Below are 17,046 nucleotides of genomic sequence, written 5' to 3' on the forward strand. Positions count from 1 at the left end.
TATATATACACACATACACATCTATATATATATATATATGTGTGTGTGTGTGTGTATATATATACACACATACACATCTATATATATATATATATTTACACACACACACATACACATATATATATATATACACACACAAGTTTATATATATATACTTGTGTGTATATATATATGTATTGCACAATTCAACTGAAATTAGTGTTATACATGAAATAGTGATATTGCACAGTAGCAACACAATCAAGAAATCCAAGAACACATCATCACAGTTCAAGAAATAAATAATAACTCCTACATTAAAGTAGGGTTAGGATTAGGACAGCTACAGTAACATCATCATCTGTTCCATAAATAAATCCTAACCTGACTTCTATAAGCCTGTTTAAAAGATGACGTACACACGTGGTTTTTTTGTCCACAAAATAAGTTGGAATCAGAAAATATTAACTGAAAACAACCAATCGATTATCAGAACAGTTCAACAGTTGACAACAGACTGATTAATGGACTAATGATTGTAGCTCAGACACTGTGTACATTTTAGCTATAATACCAAACTCTCTATGTAGTGACAAAAACCAACTGCAGTCAGTCATGAAGCAAATGTCATTCTTTTTCAATACCTCACATGAAATCACTCTTTGTGCTACTATATATCAACATGAGTGTGAAGACTGTGATGTGATGTTGGTTTAGAACATGGAAGCATGTGAAGGGCTGTAGATTGATCAGAGTGAGCTGCACTGCTTTGTAGACAGAAAGCTGTTCAAACAGACCAATCACAGCTCTGATCACATGTGCTTCCAATCTAGTAAAGTCAGTATGTTTGTTAGTTGTGTTACATTACCAACTTTATGTTATTTAACCATATTATTACATGAGGCTGAGCTAAATAGATATTAAATATCACAATTGTATTTCCTCTGTGTTCTCCGGTGAAGGAAGAAAGCCACCAGATGAATGGTTATTTGACATCAGTGATTCATTTAGTGTAGTGGGTTGTACTGGATGTCTTTTTAATTCCAGCAGTAGCTCTGGAGGCTTGACTGCTTACCTGTTGCATCATCATTGCACTTATCATTAACTTCTAATTGTTCAGAACATCCATAAGGATATTAGGAATTTAATGTCTTAACTTTGAAAAGTCTTCCAAAAGAAAAGCCCACAAAATGATTAAAAAAAAGCAAGTTGAACAACACGATTTGGGATCAGTAAAGCAAACAATGCATGTGTCTGTCCAATCAGATTGTTTGGCTGAAGGAACTAGATGTAAAATGACATTTTCTGTATTTGTGTCTCGTGTCTCCACAGTGAACAGAGTATCTGCCAGGCGCGAGCCGCTGTCATGGTGTATGACGATGCCAATAAGAAGTGGGTCCCAGCCGGCGGCTCCACGGGCTTCAGCAGAGTCCACATCTACCACCACACAGGCAACAACGCTTTCCGTGTGGTGGGGCGCAAGATCCAAGATCATCAGGTCAGTGGATGAGATGAGGAGGGGCTGGCTGGTCTCTAAAGAATAGGGTTTGACTTCAATACTTTCCTTTTCTACAAAACAGGGCGAGTTTTGGAATAACAGTCATAAATGGAGATTATGCCTTTAAATAGACATTTTGTCAATCAGCTGACTTTTGTTTTAACTGATTAGAAAGTACTGCTGGTTAAGTTTTGGTTAGAAACAATCAGTAATCACTCATAAACACAAAGGTTTACCCACCACCAAAAATAGAAACACAACACATAATGGAAACATCTGTAACTCAACATAACTGTTGAATGGATTACCACAAAGTTTTTTTTAAAATTGTTTCAATTCAGTGATCTTCCATCATCATTGTTAGCATGCAAACATTAGTATTGTATCCAAAGCACTGCTGAGCCTTGATACAGCTTCACAAAGCTACTAGCATTGCTGTTGACTTATCCTGTTCTTCAATAATAATTCTCAACCACTTATAATAGAAAAACGATGTTTTTATATTTGTAACTTATTCTAAAACTGACACATACAACAGCTGACAGACTAGAAAAGCTTTCTCAATATTGGAATTAGCTTGTAATCACTTTGCAGTCCTAACATCCATCCAACCCTCTGTATATGTGTGATATATAGTCATTATAAAGTGGCCACCCATACAGCAGACTGAACATGTTGAACATGGACTGTGTGCAATGTGATGAGTTAGGAAGAAACAGCGCTCCACTCCAAACAAAGAGAGGACTTCTAACTTTATAAAAAGTGTTGGAGCATACTGTTACCAAATATGGTATATCAAAATATTCAGTTGTATGTCTCCAGTGATGTCAACATATGACTACATGGTCAGAGAATCCTGTGGTGAGTACAAGTAGTGACTATAACACATGATAACATTTATCCAGCGATGTTCTATCTACGAGTATTCATCACATATTACAGGTTGTCAAAACCCTGCAAATAATTCATATTGACGTGAAAACTTGTTCAATCTAATTCACAACTCACACAGTTTAAAGACTATTCATTTGTCAGCAGCAGCTAAGGACAAAGTTAAAGAGCCAGAGCCAAAGAGAAGAAGAATCTTTGTGTAATTGCCTTTTTATCTCCTGCTCATGACTCTTATTCAGTCACTTGTAAGAGTCATGAGAGAAATGACTGTGTGTTTTGTTGCCATCTGCTTGTTAAAGTACACAGACAATGTGTCTTCTTCATTCAGTGCTGGAACATTTTGGAAAGGGAACTGACACGAAGAAGAAAAATGGTAGAAGTCGAGTTACACACCAACATTCTTCGAAATCATGTAGAAACAAACGTACACGTGTAACCTGACCTTCCACTCAACCTTCTTCCTGAGTCTTCAACTGTTTTCTTCTCAACTCCCCAACTTCTCAGTACATCCCACCGACTGCTGAGCTCTTATTCTACATACACCGAAGCAGAGGCTCATATACTGTATGAACATGCTCACACATGCACAGCAAAATGCTGGGAGATGCAGGAAGAAGCTCAGAGTGTGTGTGATGGCAAGCACAAATCCTCCGTTTCTACACAGTGGGAGCATCTCAAGCAGGACTCAAGCAAGTAGATGTTGGAAGGAAAAGGATAATGAGTGGATGGGGACGTCCTGAAGATACTGTGTGTGTGTGTGTGTGTGTGTGTGTGTGTGTGTGTGTGTGTGTGTATGTGTATGTGTATGTGTATGTGTGTGTGTGTGTGTGTGTGTGTGTGTGTGTGTGTGTGTGTGTGTGTGTGTGATGACAGCATGTGAGCGATTCCCTCCCATAGGGCAGTACGCACTGCCTCAGCAATCCCACAATCCTCTCTGTTTTATTGTCTTAGTTTTCCTGTGAGGCTGCAGGGAGGGAGCAGGATAAGTCATGATGCTTCTTTCTCCTCATTCTTAACTCCTCTGTCCTCTGTCTTCTGTCTTACCATAAATTCTCAAATAAAGGCTTCTTTTTTTTAATAGGGGCCTAATAGTACATTGTTAGATACATATGAAAGCAATGTAACAGATGTGATGTATACAGGGTGTCTCATTGACCCAATTTGGCCCTCCAACAAAAATACAGCACCCCCTTATGAACGTTGAATTCAAAAGTTTTACATCATTTTTCACACCTTTACTGATAAAATAAAAGCTTGTGTAAGTCCCAACAAATATAATCTTGTTACATCTAACACTGCCTCCACACCAGGAGAAGCATTCAAACGATGTGCTGTTTGAACAACACATGGCTCTGAAATGAAGTTAGTAAAACTACCAGATATTACATTTGAACTTGAACCCGTCAGACCAGAACAGATTGTTCTCCACAAACACAAATAGCTCACAGAAAAGGTGTGACCATGCCATTTTCTTACAAGATAACAGTAACAGTACTTTCAAATAACCATACTTTTTTTTTTTTTTTTTAATTTTAGTTTATATTATTATAATCCTGCAAAAAGTGCCCCATGGTTGAACCTGGTTTACAGCATAGATCTAACAAATGAATCCAATCTAAAGTGACTTAGTGTTCACATCTTTGTGGTTGTGTAAGTCATTGTTTCACTTGTGTAGTGAAATCTTGAAGTTGTGATTGTGCTTTTACTTGTGATGGTAAAAAGGTTCAATGATTACAAACATTTTACTGAAAAAGATGATAAAAGTCGTTCTGCGCCTTGGAACCCTAATTAGCACCTACTGCCCCTCATGGGTCATGGGCATGACTCCTTCACTATTTCTATTTTGAAATTCATTTATAGATTATAACTAAAGCAAAACTGCTTACTGAGCTTATTGGACAAAGGTCCTTGGGCCTGATAAATACAAAGGAAATGATAACATGAAGAAAACATCCTTTAAAAAAAGATAAAATAAGAATAAATCCCTCACTCTAATAAAAGTCTGTCTTACTGTATGTTAAGTCCTGGTTCTCTCTGCTGCTGCAGTAATAAAACAACCTGAACACTTTTTGAGAATTTGTATCCTTCTTTGTTCCCCAAATCACAAACAATAGAAGAAGTGTGATCTTTATAACTAATAACAAGCTCCAGACTGATTGTTAGGTCTCCGCTTTTTCATAAGATGCACATTTCCTGTATTTGTTTAATTTGCTGACATCTCCAATAATCTACTCTAAATGACACCAGCTCCATTTCTTCTCACGTTTAACGGATGTTTGTTTTATTACCTGGTCCATCAACGATAATCATCCCCGCCTGCCAGAGAGGCAGAATAATAATGGATAATTACAGAAATTGACACTAGTTTATTCACTGACTGGTTAAAATAAATCTTGACTTTGTTTTTCCATAAAGTAGCAGATTAGTTACAGGTTTGAGTGCTAGTTGAGCTGTTTATTAGCAAAAGCAATATTGTGCCTTCAGGAGAAATATGACCTCTGTGAAGTGCAGTTTAATCCCTCAGTCTTACCATCAGGATTCTGAAATGTTGACCAACCCTGATAAAGATAAGCTTTGTCCCTGTTGGGGAATGTTTTAAATTCAGCCTGTTATTAGTTTGGACGTGAGATGACACAGTGATTATGAGATTAAACAGCATTACACATCTTTTCAGGGTATTTCAGCTATATCAGATGAACACTGACAAAATGATGTGCGTGTGTGCGTGTTGTACATCATTCCCACATTTCACGGTGCCAACAAAAAAAAAATCACTGATTATGACGTAAATTAAGATCCTTCAATTAAAACTGCTTTTTAAAATTCTGTGTACGGAGGATGGAAAGTCTGCTCTTGTCACAGTCCATCAGGTTCTGGGGTTCGTGCTTAGAGACCCACTTCTGTCTCAGTAACTCACTGAGGAGTAGCTTGAGGCGTTTTTCTACTTGGCTGTTTGCCCAGAACAGTAAAAACCCTGATGTTAGTATTGAAAGCACCTTAAACACAGAGTAAGAGGACTGTAAAGTCATTTTACAAGCAGGTCAAAATCACCTTTTTACCACCTAACAGACTCCAGTGTCTCATTGTTGTCAAATTGTGTTTAATTGGACTGAGGGGATTTTATAGGCGTTTTTTTGAATCATCTCAGTTTTCAGTGCCATGATTGAGAGTGTGTGTGACCGATAGACCACATGAGACCACATGAGACCACGACACTTCTGTATTTGTGTTATAAGACCATAAATCTCAGGTTGGCCAGCAACATGCTGTCACATACACTTTTCCAAACCTGATTCAGAACGCTATATTCTGTCAACCTAAACTGCCAGCAGTACAGAAGCATAGCTATACTTCCTGAGATGAAGGCAAATCATGAACACTTTATCTCATCAATCACAATCACATTTCCTTTTTTTCTGTCCTTTTTGTCTTTTATCTTGGACGTCTCCAGGTGGTGATCAACTGTGCCATTCCCAAGGGGCTGAAGTACAACCAGGCCACGCAGACCTTCCACCAGTGGCGTGATGCCCGGCAGGTCTACGGTCTAAACTTTGGCAGTAAGGAGGACGCTAACGTGTTTGCCAGTGCCATGATGCACGCCCTGGAGGTTCTCAACTCCCAGGACACAGGTACACTGCTGCGTGCTGCATGTGCTGTTCCACAACCGTGTAATACATTGTTTCCTGTCGGTCTCTCTGTGGTAGAAACCAGTTCTCAACCTGTGAAAACAAACACAAAGCTATGTTGACTTATGGGCTCTAGTCACAGGTTGGGACAGCTAGTCAAACCAGTCCTCCAGTGGAAATCATTACTTATTATATCATTAATTTCTGCATGCAGCATTAGAATTGGATACCATTGATAAGGCAGGAATACTCATTAAGACTCTTGTACCAGTATCTGTTTGAAGAAGTTCAAACTTGGAGTCTGGAGAAAATCCTGCCAGTTGTTCTCAATATGTTTTTCTTTTCTTCTCTTAATACCTTAAGACATGACATACAAACATAGGGAGAGAGGGGATGACATGCAACAAATGTCCAAAGTCCATTATCAAGTAAGTCTTGCTGACTTTGAAGAGTAAGTTGTTGTCCTGACACCAGTGGGTCACCAACTCTCCGTCCTTCGGGTGGACCTTCTCATTGTTATCTGTGATCAGGCACACAAGCAAGTGTAGAGGAAGTACAGCAGAGGGCTCAGAACACAGCCTTGGGGTGCTCTGGTGTTAAACATGAGGGTAAAAGAAGTGTATCCACCTACCATCAGCACCTGCTAGGAAGTCAAGGATCCACAGGGACAGTGAGTTGTCTAATCCCAGGTCCTCGAGTGTTGTGACAAGCCTGGAGGGAACTATGGGGTTAAAACAATGAACTACACAGCAATCTCATATAATGCCACTTCATTTCCAGGTGAGATAGGGTGTAGTGTAGAGGATGTGTGCTATGGTGTCTTTTGTGTGCCGGGTAATGAGGAGCAGATGTAATCCTAGAACATGTCATGACTACAGAGGCCACTGGGCAGTGGTCCTTCAGGCATTCTGATCTGGTTTTGGTGGACTTCTTGAAGCATGTGGGTATGACACATTGATCCAGGCACATTGTGAACACCATGAACAACATTTTGATGATCCTGTTGGGATATTATCTAGAATATCCAACTGTCCCTACAGAGCAGCAGATGAGCTGTGTTTCTCTGCAGTTATCTTGTGAGATTATAACAGAGATTGTAGCAACAGAACACAAGGTCGGGACTTTTGCACCAAAGGTTTGAGGTATTTAAATGTATCTAATAATTGAGCATTGAACTGAAAGCGTTCCTGCAGTTTGCAGTAGCATCATTGTCGGTAAACTGAACAGCAGGGGGAGGAAACACAGGGGGAGCTGAGATTCATTCATGGGAATACAATATTTCCCGCAGAGATCGGAAGACTACTTGAAAAATGGAAGATAATTAAAGACACATGTCAACAATAAAAAATGTTTTTAAGTGAGCTACAGTACATTACTAATAGGTTTACCAGAAACAATGATTAGAGGGAAATGTTGTAATCTATCACAGCCAGCTCACCAGAGAGAAAGGAATGCTGCAGTTTCTACTTTTCTTAATCTTCCACCATTGCCATTTAGATTTGACAGTGAGAGCTCAGAAGCAGTTAATGCTACTATTGTATTTATAGCATCATTGGGAATAATTGATGCTCACGTCCGCCAGCTATAGATCATTTATAAAAAAAAAACCCTAGATCCAAATATAAAAGGGACCTCATGGCAAGAGGCTGCTGGTTAACATGCAGAGCATCAGGAAGGCTGCAGTATTCTAATCACACACACAGGCACATTCATAGGTCCTTATTTAATATGCCACAAATATTCCCTGGCTGTAACTTCAGCGGTACACCACGACCTTGGTTTTTTCTGAAACATGCACTCATTACGTAGCTCTGTCCTCCAGCTGTGTATCTACATTAGGATGTAGTGGGAGGAGGGTGGGGTGGGGGGCATTGTTACCCAGATCGGCGCAGATCTTTTAGTGCATTTGTGCTCCGACTTGGAGTGAAGACTAATCTTCAGTGACCAAGTTTAAGGGTCCTCAAGGGTACTTTCTGTCTTTTCAGTTTTTAATCCAACAAAGCCAAAGCAGAGGTTTTAATTGCAACCGCCTTTTGTTTGTGTGAGCCCAGCATCCAGATGCTGCTCAACATGACCTGCCATGCCCCACACCATCCTCTCTCCTCTCCTCTCCTCTCCTCTCCTCTCCTCTCCTCTCCTCTCTTCTCCTCTCTGTTGTGCCCATCCCTTCCACTCACCCTAAGCCATGCCTCTCATCACACTCTAATCCCATCCACTAATTAACCTGATACCAATGCGCCTCATCATGCTTATGGTGTAAAGATGAGTGTCTGTGTGTGTGTGTGTGTGTGTGTGTGTGTGTGTGTGTGTGTGTGTGTGTGTCAGAGCTGGGGACTCGGACTCGCGACTCGGACTCGAGTTGCACTTAAGTCTCACTAAACTGTGACTTCAGACTCGACTTGGACTCGACCTCAAAAGACTTCAGACTTGACTTCGACTCGAGGCTCGAGACTCGCGAACAACCTTTATTTCATGTTATTATTATTATTCTCATTATTTATCTGTCATTCATCTTTTTGTATGATCTCTGGCTCTGAGCTAGATGTAAACACCAACGTCATGCCACGCGCATGCGCCATGTGTGAAGCGCGCATCTTCAGTATCAGACATTGACAATGGCGAGTGCGATAAGTTCAGCAGGAGTGCCTCAGACCATTACGTTTGGATACAATGCCTTCACACTCCCGTTTTTCCCTGGTTCTCCCATATTTCGAAACCATCTCCCGCCGCCCTCCCGTCATTTCTCCTGTAATTGACAAGCCCCAAATTTGTTTGTTAATAATAATAAGAAGCGCACAATAGCAAAGGTTTTATTTTGAAAGCTCAGACAGGAAACCACCGCAACTCTTATCATGCTTAGTGCCACTACTAATTATTAACACAACGTTGCGTTAACTACAGTATGGTCATTTTATATATATATATTTTATAATATCCCCACACATTCCCTGCTGTGTGTTGTATTAAGCAGCAGATAAAAGGCAGCTTGGAGAAAAAAATAATGAACATGTGTTTGTACCACAGTGTTAAACTGCAGTGCAATGTTTCTGTGATGTTCATGTTTTGTTCATTTTGTTATATTTTACAACATTGTTAAAATAATTATTTTTTTGTTGAAGAAAATACAGTTATGGAATTGAAATAATTCTTAGTGTATGTTTCTTCACATCACATTGCAGTAGATTCTCTATAGTGAACCTACAATTGATACATTTTCATACTGTCCTATATCAAGGTCTAGGTCAAGGTAATAGCTGAAGGTAAATTTGGTAACAGTTTCAGGAGAGGGCATCTCAACATACAAACAGATACATACATACAAACTTCAGTGACAGCACACCACAAAAACAGACATGGGCAGGTGCTCGCAAGGCTAACTGATCAGGATGAAGGATTGTACAGCTCTAAGGTCAGAATTTGAATTTGAATTAGTGTTGGCGAGAGACTTGAGACTTGACTCGGACTCTTGACCAGAGACTTGAGACTTGACTTGGACTTGACCCTCAAAGACTTGAGACTTGACTTGGACTCTAGCTCAAAGACTTGAGACTTGACTTGGACTTGTAAAAAATGACTTGTGAACAGCTCTGGTGTGTGTGTGTGTGTGTGTGTGTGTGTGTGTGTGTGTGTGTGTGTGTGTGTGTGTGTGTGTGTGTGTGTGTGTGTGTGTGTGTGGTGGGGGGGGGGATCAGAGAGACAGGAGGAGAGAAGACATTCAAAGAGAGTTCAAGGGAACTTGTGCTCCCACATTCGACCACATAAAAGTAAAATGTAACTCATTGGAGAATTGTTTAGAGCTGTGAGAGGCATGCTTTGTTTTGCTTACAATGTGCACTGTCATCAAAACCAGTTAGAATCAGAAGATAATGGGTTCTCCTCTTTTTCTGCCCCCGTTCTATTTACGCCTAAAAACAAATCTCATTTCTGATGATAAGAACGGGCAAAACTGCAACTGCATGCAACTACATTTTAATCTAAAAGTGCAGTCTATTATATCATATATTCCTTATACATTATAAATATATCTTAAATGAATCAGTAACCGGGGTTTAAACCATGTGTCATAAATTGAACATTTCAGGTAACTCTTTCTGTGTGTGCTGATGCTCCTCTCTCCTGCTTGCTAGCTGCATCATGTTCCTCAATCACATACTCATCTTAAACCATTATCAATATTTTTATATAAACAATGGATCACATGACTGCTTCTTCGTGCGGGCGACTGTGGCTCATGAGGTAGAGGAATCGTTCACCAATCAGAAGATTGGAGGTTTGATTTCCGGCTCCTCCGGTCTACATGTTGTGTCCCAAATGACTCCTGATGGCTGCGCCAACGATGTATGAATGTGTGTGTGAATGTTAACTCCTCCTGATGAGCAGGTTGACTCTGTGTGGTAGTTCTTGTCATCAGTGTATGAATGTGTGTTAATGGATGAATGTGACATGTAGTGTAAAAGTGCTTTTAGTGGTCAAAAGACTAGAAAAGAGTACAGTCCATTTACCATTCTTCCAACATCTACGTAGCTCTTTAGTGTCTTTCAACTTATTGTTTTTGTTTTCAGCCCTGAAACTGAACTGTTTTGGTTCACTCTCACAGTTCTCATAGTGTTGGTTACATCAAAAAAGATCCAATAAAAATTCACTTTCAGCCACCTGCCCAGCACCAAACAGCAAACAAACACATTTAATGACCAGCTGGTAAACATAGTGGAAACATTTAGCAGCTAAATAACCACTTATATCTGTCAGGAGTTGGTGGAGAACACAAACAGGGCTTAAAGCAGAGTGAATATTGGACTTACACTCTTCAGGTGGACAGAGAACATAACAGCTGGATGTGTTTTGTTCAACATATTAACTTAAAAGGTGTTTATAACAGAGTTGTGTTCACAGCTTCTTTTTGCTGCCCCCAAGTGGCCAAAAAATGAATTGTTTCAAGTTGAAATCTTAAAATCTTGATATGGTTTAATATTCCAGTGGCACCACACACCTACGTGTTGGCTGATGGTTAGGTTGTAGATGGAAAAGTAAGCTACGTTAGAAGCCACTTCAAGCAGCCTGGCTTCTAACTTTTCACAGTTGAAGGTAGTAAATTAAACCAAGAACAGTTTTTTTTTTACTTTTTTGCAAGGACCTCCTCCCATATACTAGACTTACTGAAAATATCAAATTCATTAATACTTTTTAAAACTAATTACTCACATTACTTGATGAATAGGTATGATATGAATCGATGTAAAATCACTGCTGAATTAAATTGCATTAAATGGACTTTGAATGGCAGTGTAATGAATAGTATTAGATAATAGAATAAACATGCTAGGTATAGATGTACAGCCCTACTCTGTAGTATGAGTTAGTCAGGGACTAACGTTGGAAGAAGAGTGTTACTGCCAAACACTCCCATTCTTCTCTCCCATTATTTTCTCCCTTCATTTTCTCCTTCCATGCTACCTCATCTCTTCTTCTTCCCTTGTCTTTTCTCCAACATTTCCCCCTTTTTTTTTTTTTTTTACTTCACTTGATCTCCCCCAGCTTCCTCTCTCTGTCACTTTCTAATTCATCTCACACACTGCCTTTCTTCCCCTCCCTCCTTCCTCATGGCCCTCGTTCTCAGCGGTGCAGTGAGCTGCATACAGAAACTACGGGAAGGTGACAGCGTTTCCCCTTTCACCCCACTGTTTTGCTTCTGTATTTCTGTCCTGACAGCTGCTCTCAGTGGCGCCTGCTCCAGTCGCAGGCATCTGGACCTGACAATCCTCCCGACACACGGGCTTCACCCTCCATCACTCACTCAGTGGGTGTTAAAATCCCACCGCATGACATAGCGTCGGAATCAGATAACTCATTCTAGACGTATGCGGTGTGTATATATAATGATTTTTTTCATGTCTTAGCTGTGTTGTGGCCTTTCGGGCTCAACGCCAACATCTTCACCGTATCGAATGTACGTGTTTGACAGAAGGATCACGTGGAAGCAAAACATAAAAGCTGATGCGTTTTGTGGTTCGAGCGATCACATGGACATAAACAGCTGATTTACACAGTGTACTTCTCTAAACTGGCTATCTAAGCTTTTATCTTCCACTGTTTACAGTAATCCAGACAGTGTTCACACTCTGCTGCACTAGCTCAATTATCAGTGGAGATATAAATCATAAGATACCATACCGCAGTCAGTCCTCAGGATAAACTGCTGGATGAGTACAGTAATGGTAGCCACTCACTGAGCATCATGTCTCATCTTCAATAAGCCGTTTACATGTGATTTAGATTGTGTTGGAGGCCTGCACTTTACTCTTGGTGAGGATCCACTATGGATCTCTTGGGGTATATTTGCTGTGATCCGCATCAGTGGATGAGTTGCATTGTCTTCTTGTTTCGATTTCTTTTCAAACATTCAACAAAAAGATTTTAAAAAAACGACTGTCCGACTGAAAGCCATGTGAGGATTTTCTCTTCTCTCATTGGTCAGATGTGTATGGGGTGCGAGTAAGAATGTAAACACAAGAAGAATTAATCAGATAAAGATGAGAGAAAAAGACATAGAAAATTACCTTTGCAAAAGAAAAAAAAAGAACATTCCCCACCAGAACAAACTGTAAGTATGCGCGCCTGTTATTAGGAGGAACAACACTTTTTTTTAAATCACAGAATGGTGTTTAATTAAGAGCTACTTACTCTCCTCCTCCGCTCCTGTGAAGAGCAAATATCTCTACAGCAGCAGATTTAGTTTTAGCCCTCAGTGTACGCTTCGTGATTCATGTAGCCGTACAGCTCTGTGCTGCAGTGAATCTGTCTCCAACTGTGACAAACAAGCCTACAGTAAATGTGTGTGTGAGGTTAGAGGGCTCAGTTGTCTTTTTGTTCTGGGTTTGAAGATGGTGAACAGAAGCAGCACAGTCTACTGACAGACACGTTACAGCTAGGGCTGGGCATTAAATCAATATTATATCAATATCGTGATATTTTATAGATATCGTCTTAGATTTTGAATATCTTAATATGATTGTGTTGAAAATGAAATTTCATTTTCTGAGCTTAACAGGCTGTTCTATTATCTGCCTTTATCCACTTTGTCTTTATATCCACATTATTGATGATTATTTATCAAAAAACACCCATAGTCATCCCTACAATATTGTCAAAAGATCAATATTGAGGTATTTGGTCAAACATATTTTGATATTTGATTCTGCCCATATCGCCTAGCCCTAGTTACAGCTACGTCTGAGCTAGTTTGGCTACATTTTGCCAGAGACCTGCTCATACAGTAGCTTTTGGAAACCAACCCACAACCTTTGCTGTCATCTCCTTCTCTCTGATCTGCCTCCACAATGGTTCAATCCAGCAAAGAAATGCTACAAAAGCAGGAATAAAAAGGGTACACTTGTGATAGGTCATCTTGCAGATAAAACTCATTTCTTTCTCTGGTAAATGCCTCATTTAATCTGGAATCGCAGCCGCTTTGATATTCCTCTTTGAAGTTCAGTTGTGACTGGGGCATTCAAAGAAGCGCTTCTACATAATTTCAGCTATTGAAAGAGAGAAAAAAGAGGGGAAAATGCACAAGTTGGCAGCTTCTATTGTATGTTGTCTGTTTGGTTGACGCAGAGAAGCAGCTTAGTGTCGCAGCACCTTTTAGAGGAGTTTTATTTGACTTTGCACTCATCAGAGATATGAAGGAATGTCTGAAGCTATTGAACAAAGCACAGAATAGTTTCCATCTGAGGGAAGCCAAGTGGATTTGGCTGACACTTGAAAAGTATGTGTGTGTGTGTGAGTGAGTGTGTGTGTGTGTGTGTGTGTGTGTGTGTGTGTGTGTGAGTGTGTACTGTATGCCTCCTTTTTGCATGACACACATTCATGGTTTTGATGACTTTCAGGAGTTTGTGTGTGTATACATTATGTGTGTGTTTATTTCTTTCATCACCAGCTCTGACATGACTTGAGAGCAGCCACGTCCTCACTTCATCACCATGTGCGAGTCAGAGGGAGAGCGCTCTCCTCTTCTGACTCTCTTAACGTGACATCGTCTCTAAACTGTGATCTCACACGTGGACAAATGAAGACACAGTCACTGTTTTTTATCTGTGTTGCTATTTTCTCCCTAAAAAGGCTAAAGTAGAGCAGGATGGACGGACGGGGATCAGGAGAGGGGAGGGATGGGTCACAGGCCGCCGGGCGTCTGTCTGTGTTGTGGTCTGGCCAGTAATCCGCTCCCATCGGGGTCACAGCGGAGAGAGGGGGAGGAGGAGGAACAGAGGAGAAAAGAAAAAGAGGTGAAGAACAGAAACAGCATCACATGTATAAAGGTAGAATGAGGAGGAGATGGACAGGAAGTGTTTAAGGAAGTGTACACTATGTCCATCCCCGTCCTCAGCAGCTTTTTTAAAAAAACCAAAGCCGTGTCAAAAAAAGGCTCAGAAAAACAACGGTGTCCTGGCCTGACCTGTGTGCTGGTGTTGGACTGCCAGCAACTCGCTGCTTATAAAAGCAGTTTGTGTTGAAAAGGCTGCAGGAGGAATGTGACCAGCAGCATGATTGCCTCATCTATCGGTGGGAATGGATGAAGTGCAGCACCCCTGCAGCTTATATACAGTATGTGCTTTTCTGTCTGTGTGCCTTTATAATGCTTTGGCCACAAACACATACTGTATAGCAGAGTGGGTGAACTTCACACATAATAAGGGCTGCAACTAGAAATGATTGATTAATCATGTGTTTTCTGATTAATTCGTACATTTTACGCACTAAACTATACTGAAAATAATCTCTCACAGTTTCACATCCCTAATGTGATGTCTTCAAATTGCTTATTTTGTCAGACCGTCTAATCCAACAGTCAAACAGTCTAAATCGTCACATTGGTGAAGCTGAAACCAGGGAATGTTCTGGCAGTTTTACTAGATGGGTGACTGAAATCATTGATCTGTTACTTCACTTGTTGCTGATGAACTTGTCCTGGATCAGTCCAGTGGTTGTGTGATGAGCAACTGTTTGATGCAGTTTGCACTCACCTTTCTGATTACTGATCTCTTCTCAAGGCTGTAAGTGATCAATTAGATCAAGTTCTTTGCTGAATCAAATGATTTTTGAAGAGGTTTTGAGAGAGAGAGAGAGAGAGAGAGAGAGAGAGAGAGAGAGAGAGAGAGAGAGAGAGAGAGAGAGAGAGAGAGAGAGAGAGAGAGAGAGAGAGAGAGAGAGAGAGAGAGAGAGAGAGAGAGAGAGAGAGAGAGAGAGAGAGAGAGAGAGAGAGAGAGAGAGAGAGAGAGAGAGTTGTAAGTATTGTAATATTTGTAAAGTAAAACTTTGTTTTTGTCTGAAGAAATAAAGGAAGCTTTAAATTAGGGTGATTTTTATGATTTTATTAGCGCACTCACACTCGTTATTTTGTAGTTCATCTTCAAAAAAGGCAGCAGTTGCAAGCATTTTTTATATACATACATACATACATACATACATACATACATACATACTTACTTACTTACTTACTTACTTACTTACTCCAGGGAAGAAGTTAAGTCAGTAATTGGCATTAATGGAACATAAATGTGAAACAATAAAGAGGAGTAGGAGAGAGGTGCATCATGGGATGAGATTATAATTATTGATGAATTCCTTATGTACCGTTGGCCAGTAACCAACTATACAGAGTATGAAAAATGTTGGGTTTTTTTTAAAAGAAGAAAAAAAAGGGACTACATTTCCCTTTAAATGAAACAGAATTATAAACTAGTATAACATTGTAATACTTAAGTAAAGCCCAAGCACATAGAAATGCTAAAGGACTATACTTGAGTCAATATAACAGTTACGTTCCACCTAATAGAGTCGAATAGATCTGAAAATCATGGAATGAAAGTCATCAAATGGTCTTTATCAGACAAGCAGAGTCTAATTCTCTGCTCTATTTGTCTGCCGGAGCCAGACTTGGCAGAAGTTTGTCTCCACGGAGATCTGTGAAAAGTCGCTAACTGGGGATCATCATTTATTTTGAGTGTCTGTGCGGTCGTTGCCAACGGTATGCCATGTGGTGCTCGATCTCATGAAACCTTTGTGGTGAGGAAGAAAAGGAGGAGGAGGAGGAGGGGTGGAAACCTGAGAGAGTGCTGGAGGTCCAGAGGAGCAGAGAGACTCTCCTCATCCCATAGAAACAGTCTACGTGGGCTGGACAGAATGGGTTTGTTTTTGCAGGTCACACGGGTGAAATCAGAGTGTAAACATTTAGGGGTACAACACCCCTGCTGACAGTGCACGACATCAGTCTGGCATGTGTTTGTGTTTATCAGGATCATGACAGCTCGTGACCAGCATTGCATCAGAGCCCCCTCCCCACACACATTTGTCCGTCTGCCCCACTTTTCTTTTTCTTGATGAGCTCACGGTCTCTGGCATCACATCCCCGGTTGGCAGAGTAGCAGACTATAACACACTGCAGCACAGCTGGACAACTGCAGAGACTCCAGACACTGGAATGAGAAGAAGACAAAGTGCGATTTAGAAAGAAAGGCTCGGAAAGAAATAGGAGAGGCAAGAAGTGAGTGAAAACGAGTGTTAAAAGAACAAGCAGGTAAGAGAGAAAAGGAAAGTGTGTGCAACAGGACTGAGTAAGAGAATAAAGTGAGAGAGGAAAGTGAGGATCAGAAAAGAAGAAAGGAAGGAATAACTCAGAGAGAGAGAAGTCTAGTAGTAGCTTCAGTAGACAGAGGAACCGCTGAACCGCAATCACTGAAGTATCCACAGACATGCCTTCTGCTGCAAGAGTTCACCCATTCCCCCGAGATCAACAGAAGATCAGCCGTGCTCAAATCATCCTGAGGAGTGAGTAGGAATGACTTGACAGGACTTTTTAAAAGGGAAAGGTTGCGTGCTAGTTCATTTTTGCTTCTCAGTATTCCAACATCGTACTGTATCTATTTCCTTAACAGCAAGCATGTTCGACTTTACGCAGAAATGCACAGTATTCATGAAGATGTAGTTTTTTTCATTTAGGTAATGCAGTACTGAAACGGTTAAATAGATCATTCCATTGACAGAAGCTAAATTCAC

General features: G+C 40.4%; 1 protein-coding gene across 3 annotated transcripts in view; it reads left to right on the forward strand.

Moving 5' to 3' along the window:
- Window positions 1-1,315: 1,315 nt before the first annotated feature.
- enah (ENAH actin regulator) overlaps window positions 1,316-17,046 on the forward strand; it is a 62,488-nt gene continuing 46,757 nt past the window's right edge. For all 3 annotated transcript variants that reach the window (XM_062437223.1, XM_062437224.1, XM_062437225.1), the window contains exons 1-2: window positions 1,316-1,477; window positions 5,820-5,997. In XM_062437223.1, the coding sequence (XP_062293207.1) occupies window positions 1,346-1,477; window positions 5,820-5,997 (310 nt within the window). In that variant the 5' untranslated portion in view covers window positions 1,316-1,345. The remainder of the gene's footprint in view (window positions 1,478-5,819; window positions 5,998-17,046) is intronic.

This window comes from Scomber scombrus, chromosome 17 (assembly GCF_963691925.1).
Source record: "Scomber scombrus chromosome 17, fScoSco1.1, whole genome shotgun sequence".
NCBI lineage: Eukaryota > Metazoa > Chordata > Actinopteri > Scombriformes > Scombridae > Scomber > Scomber scombrus.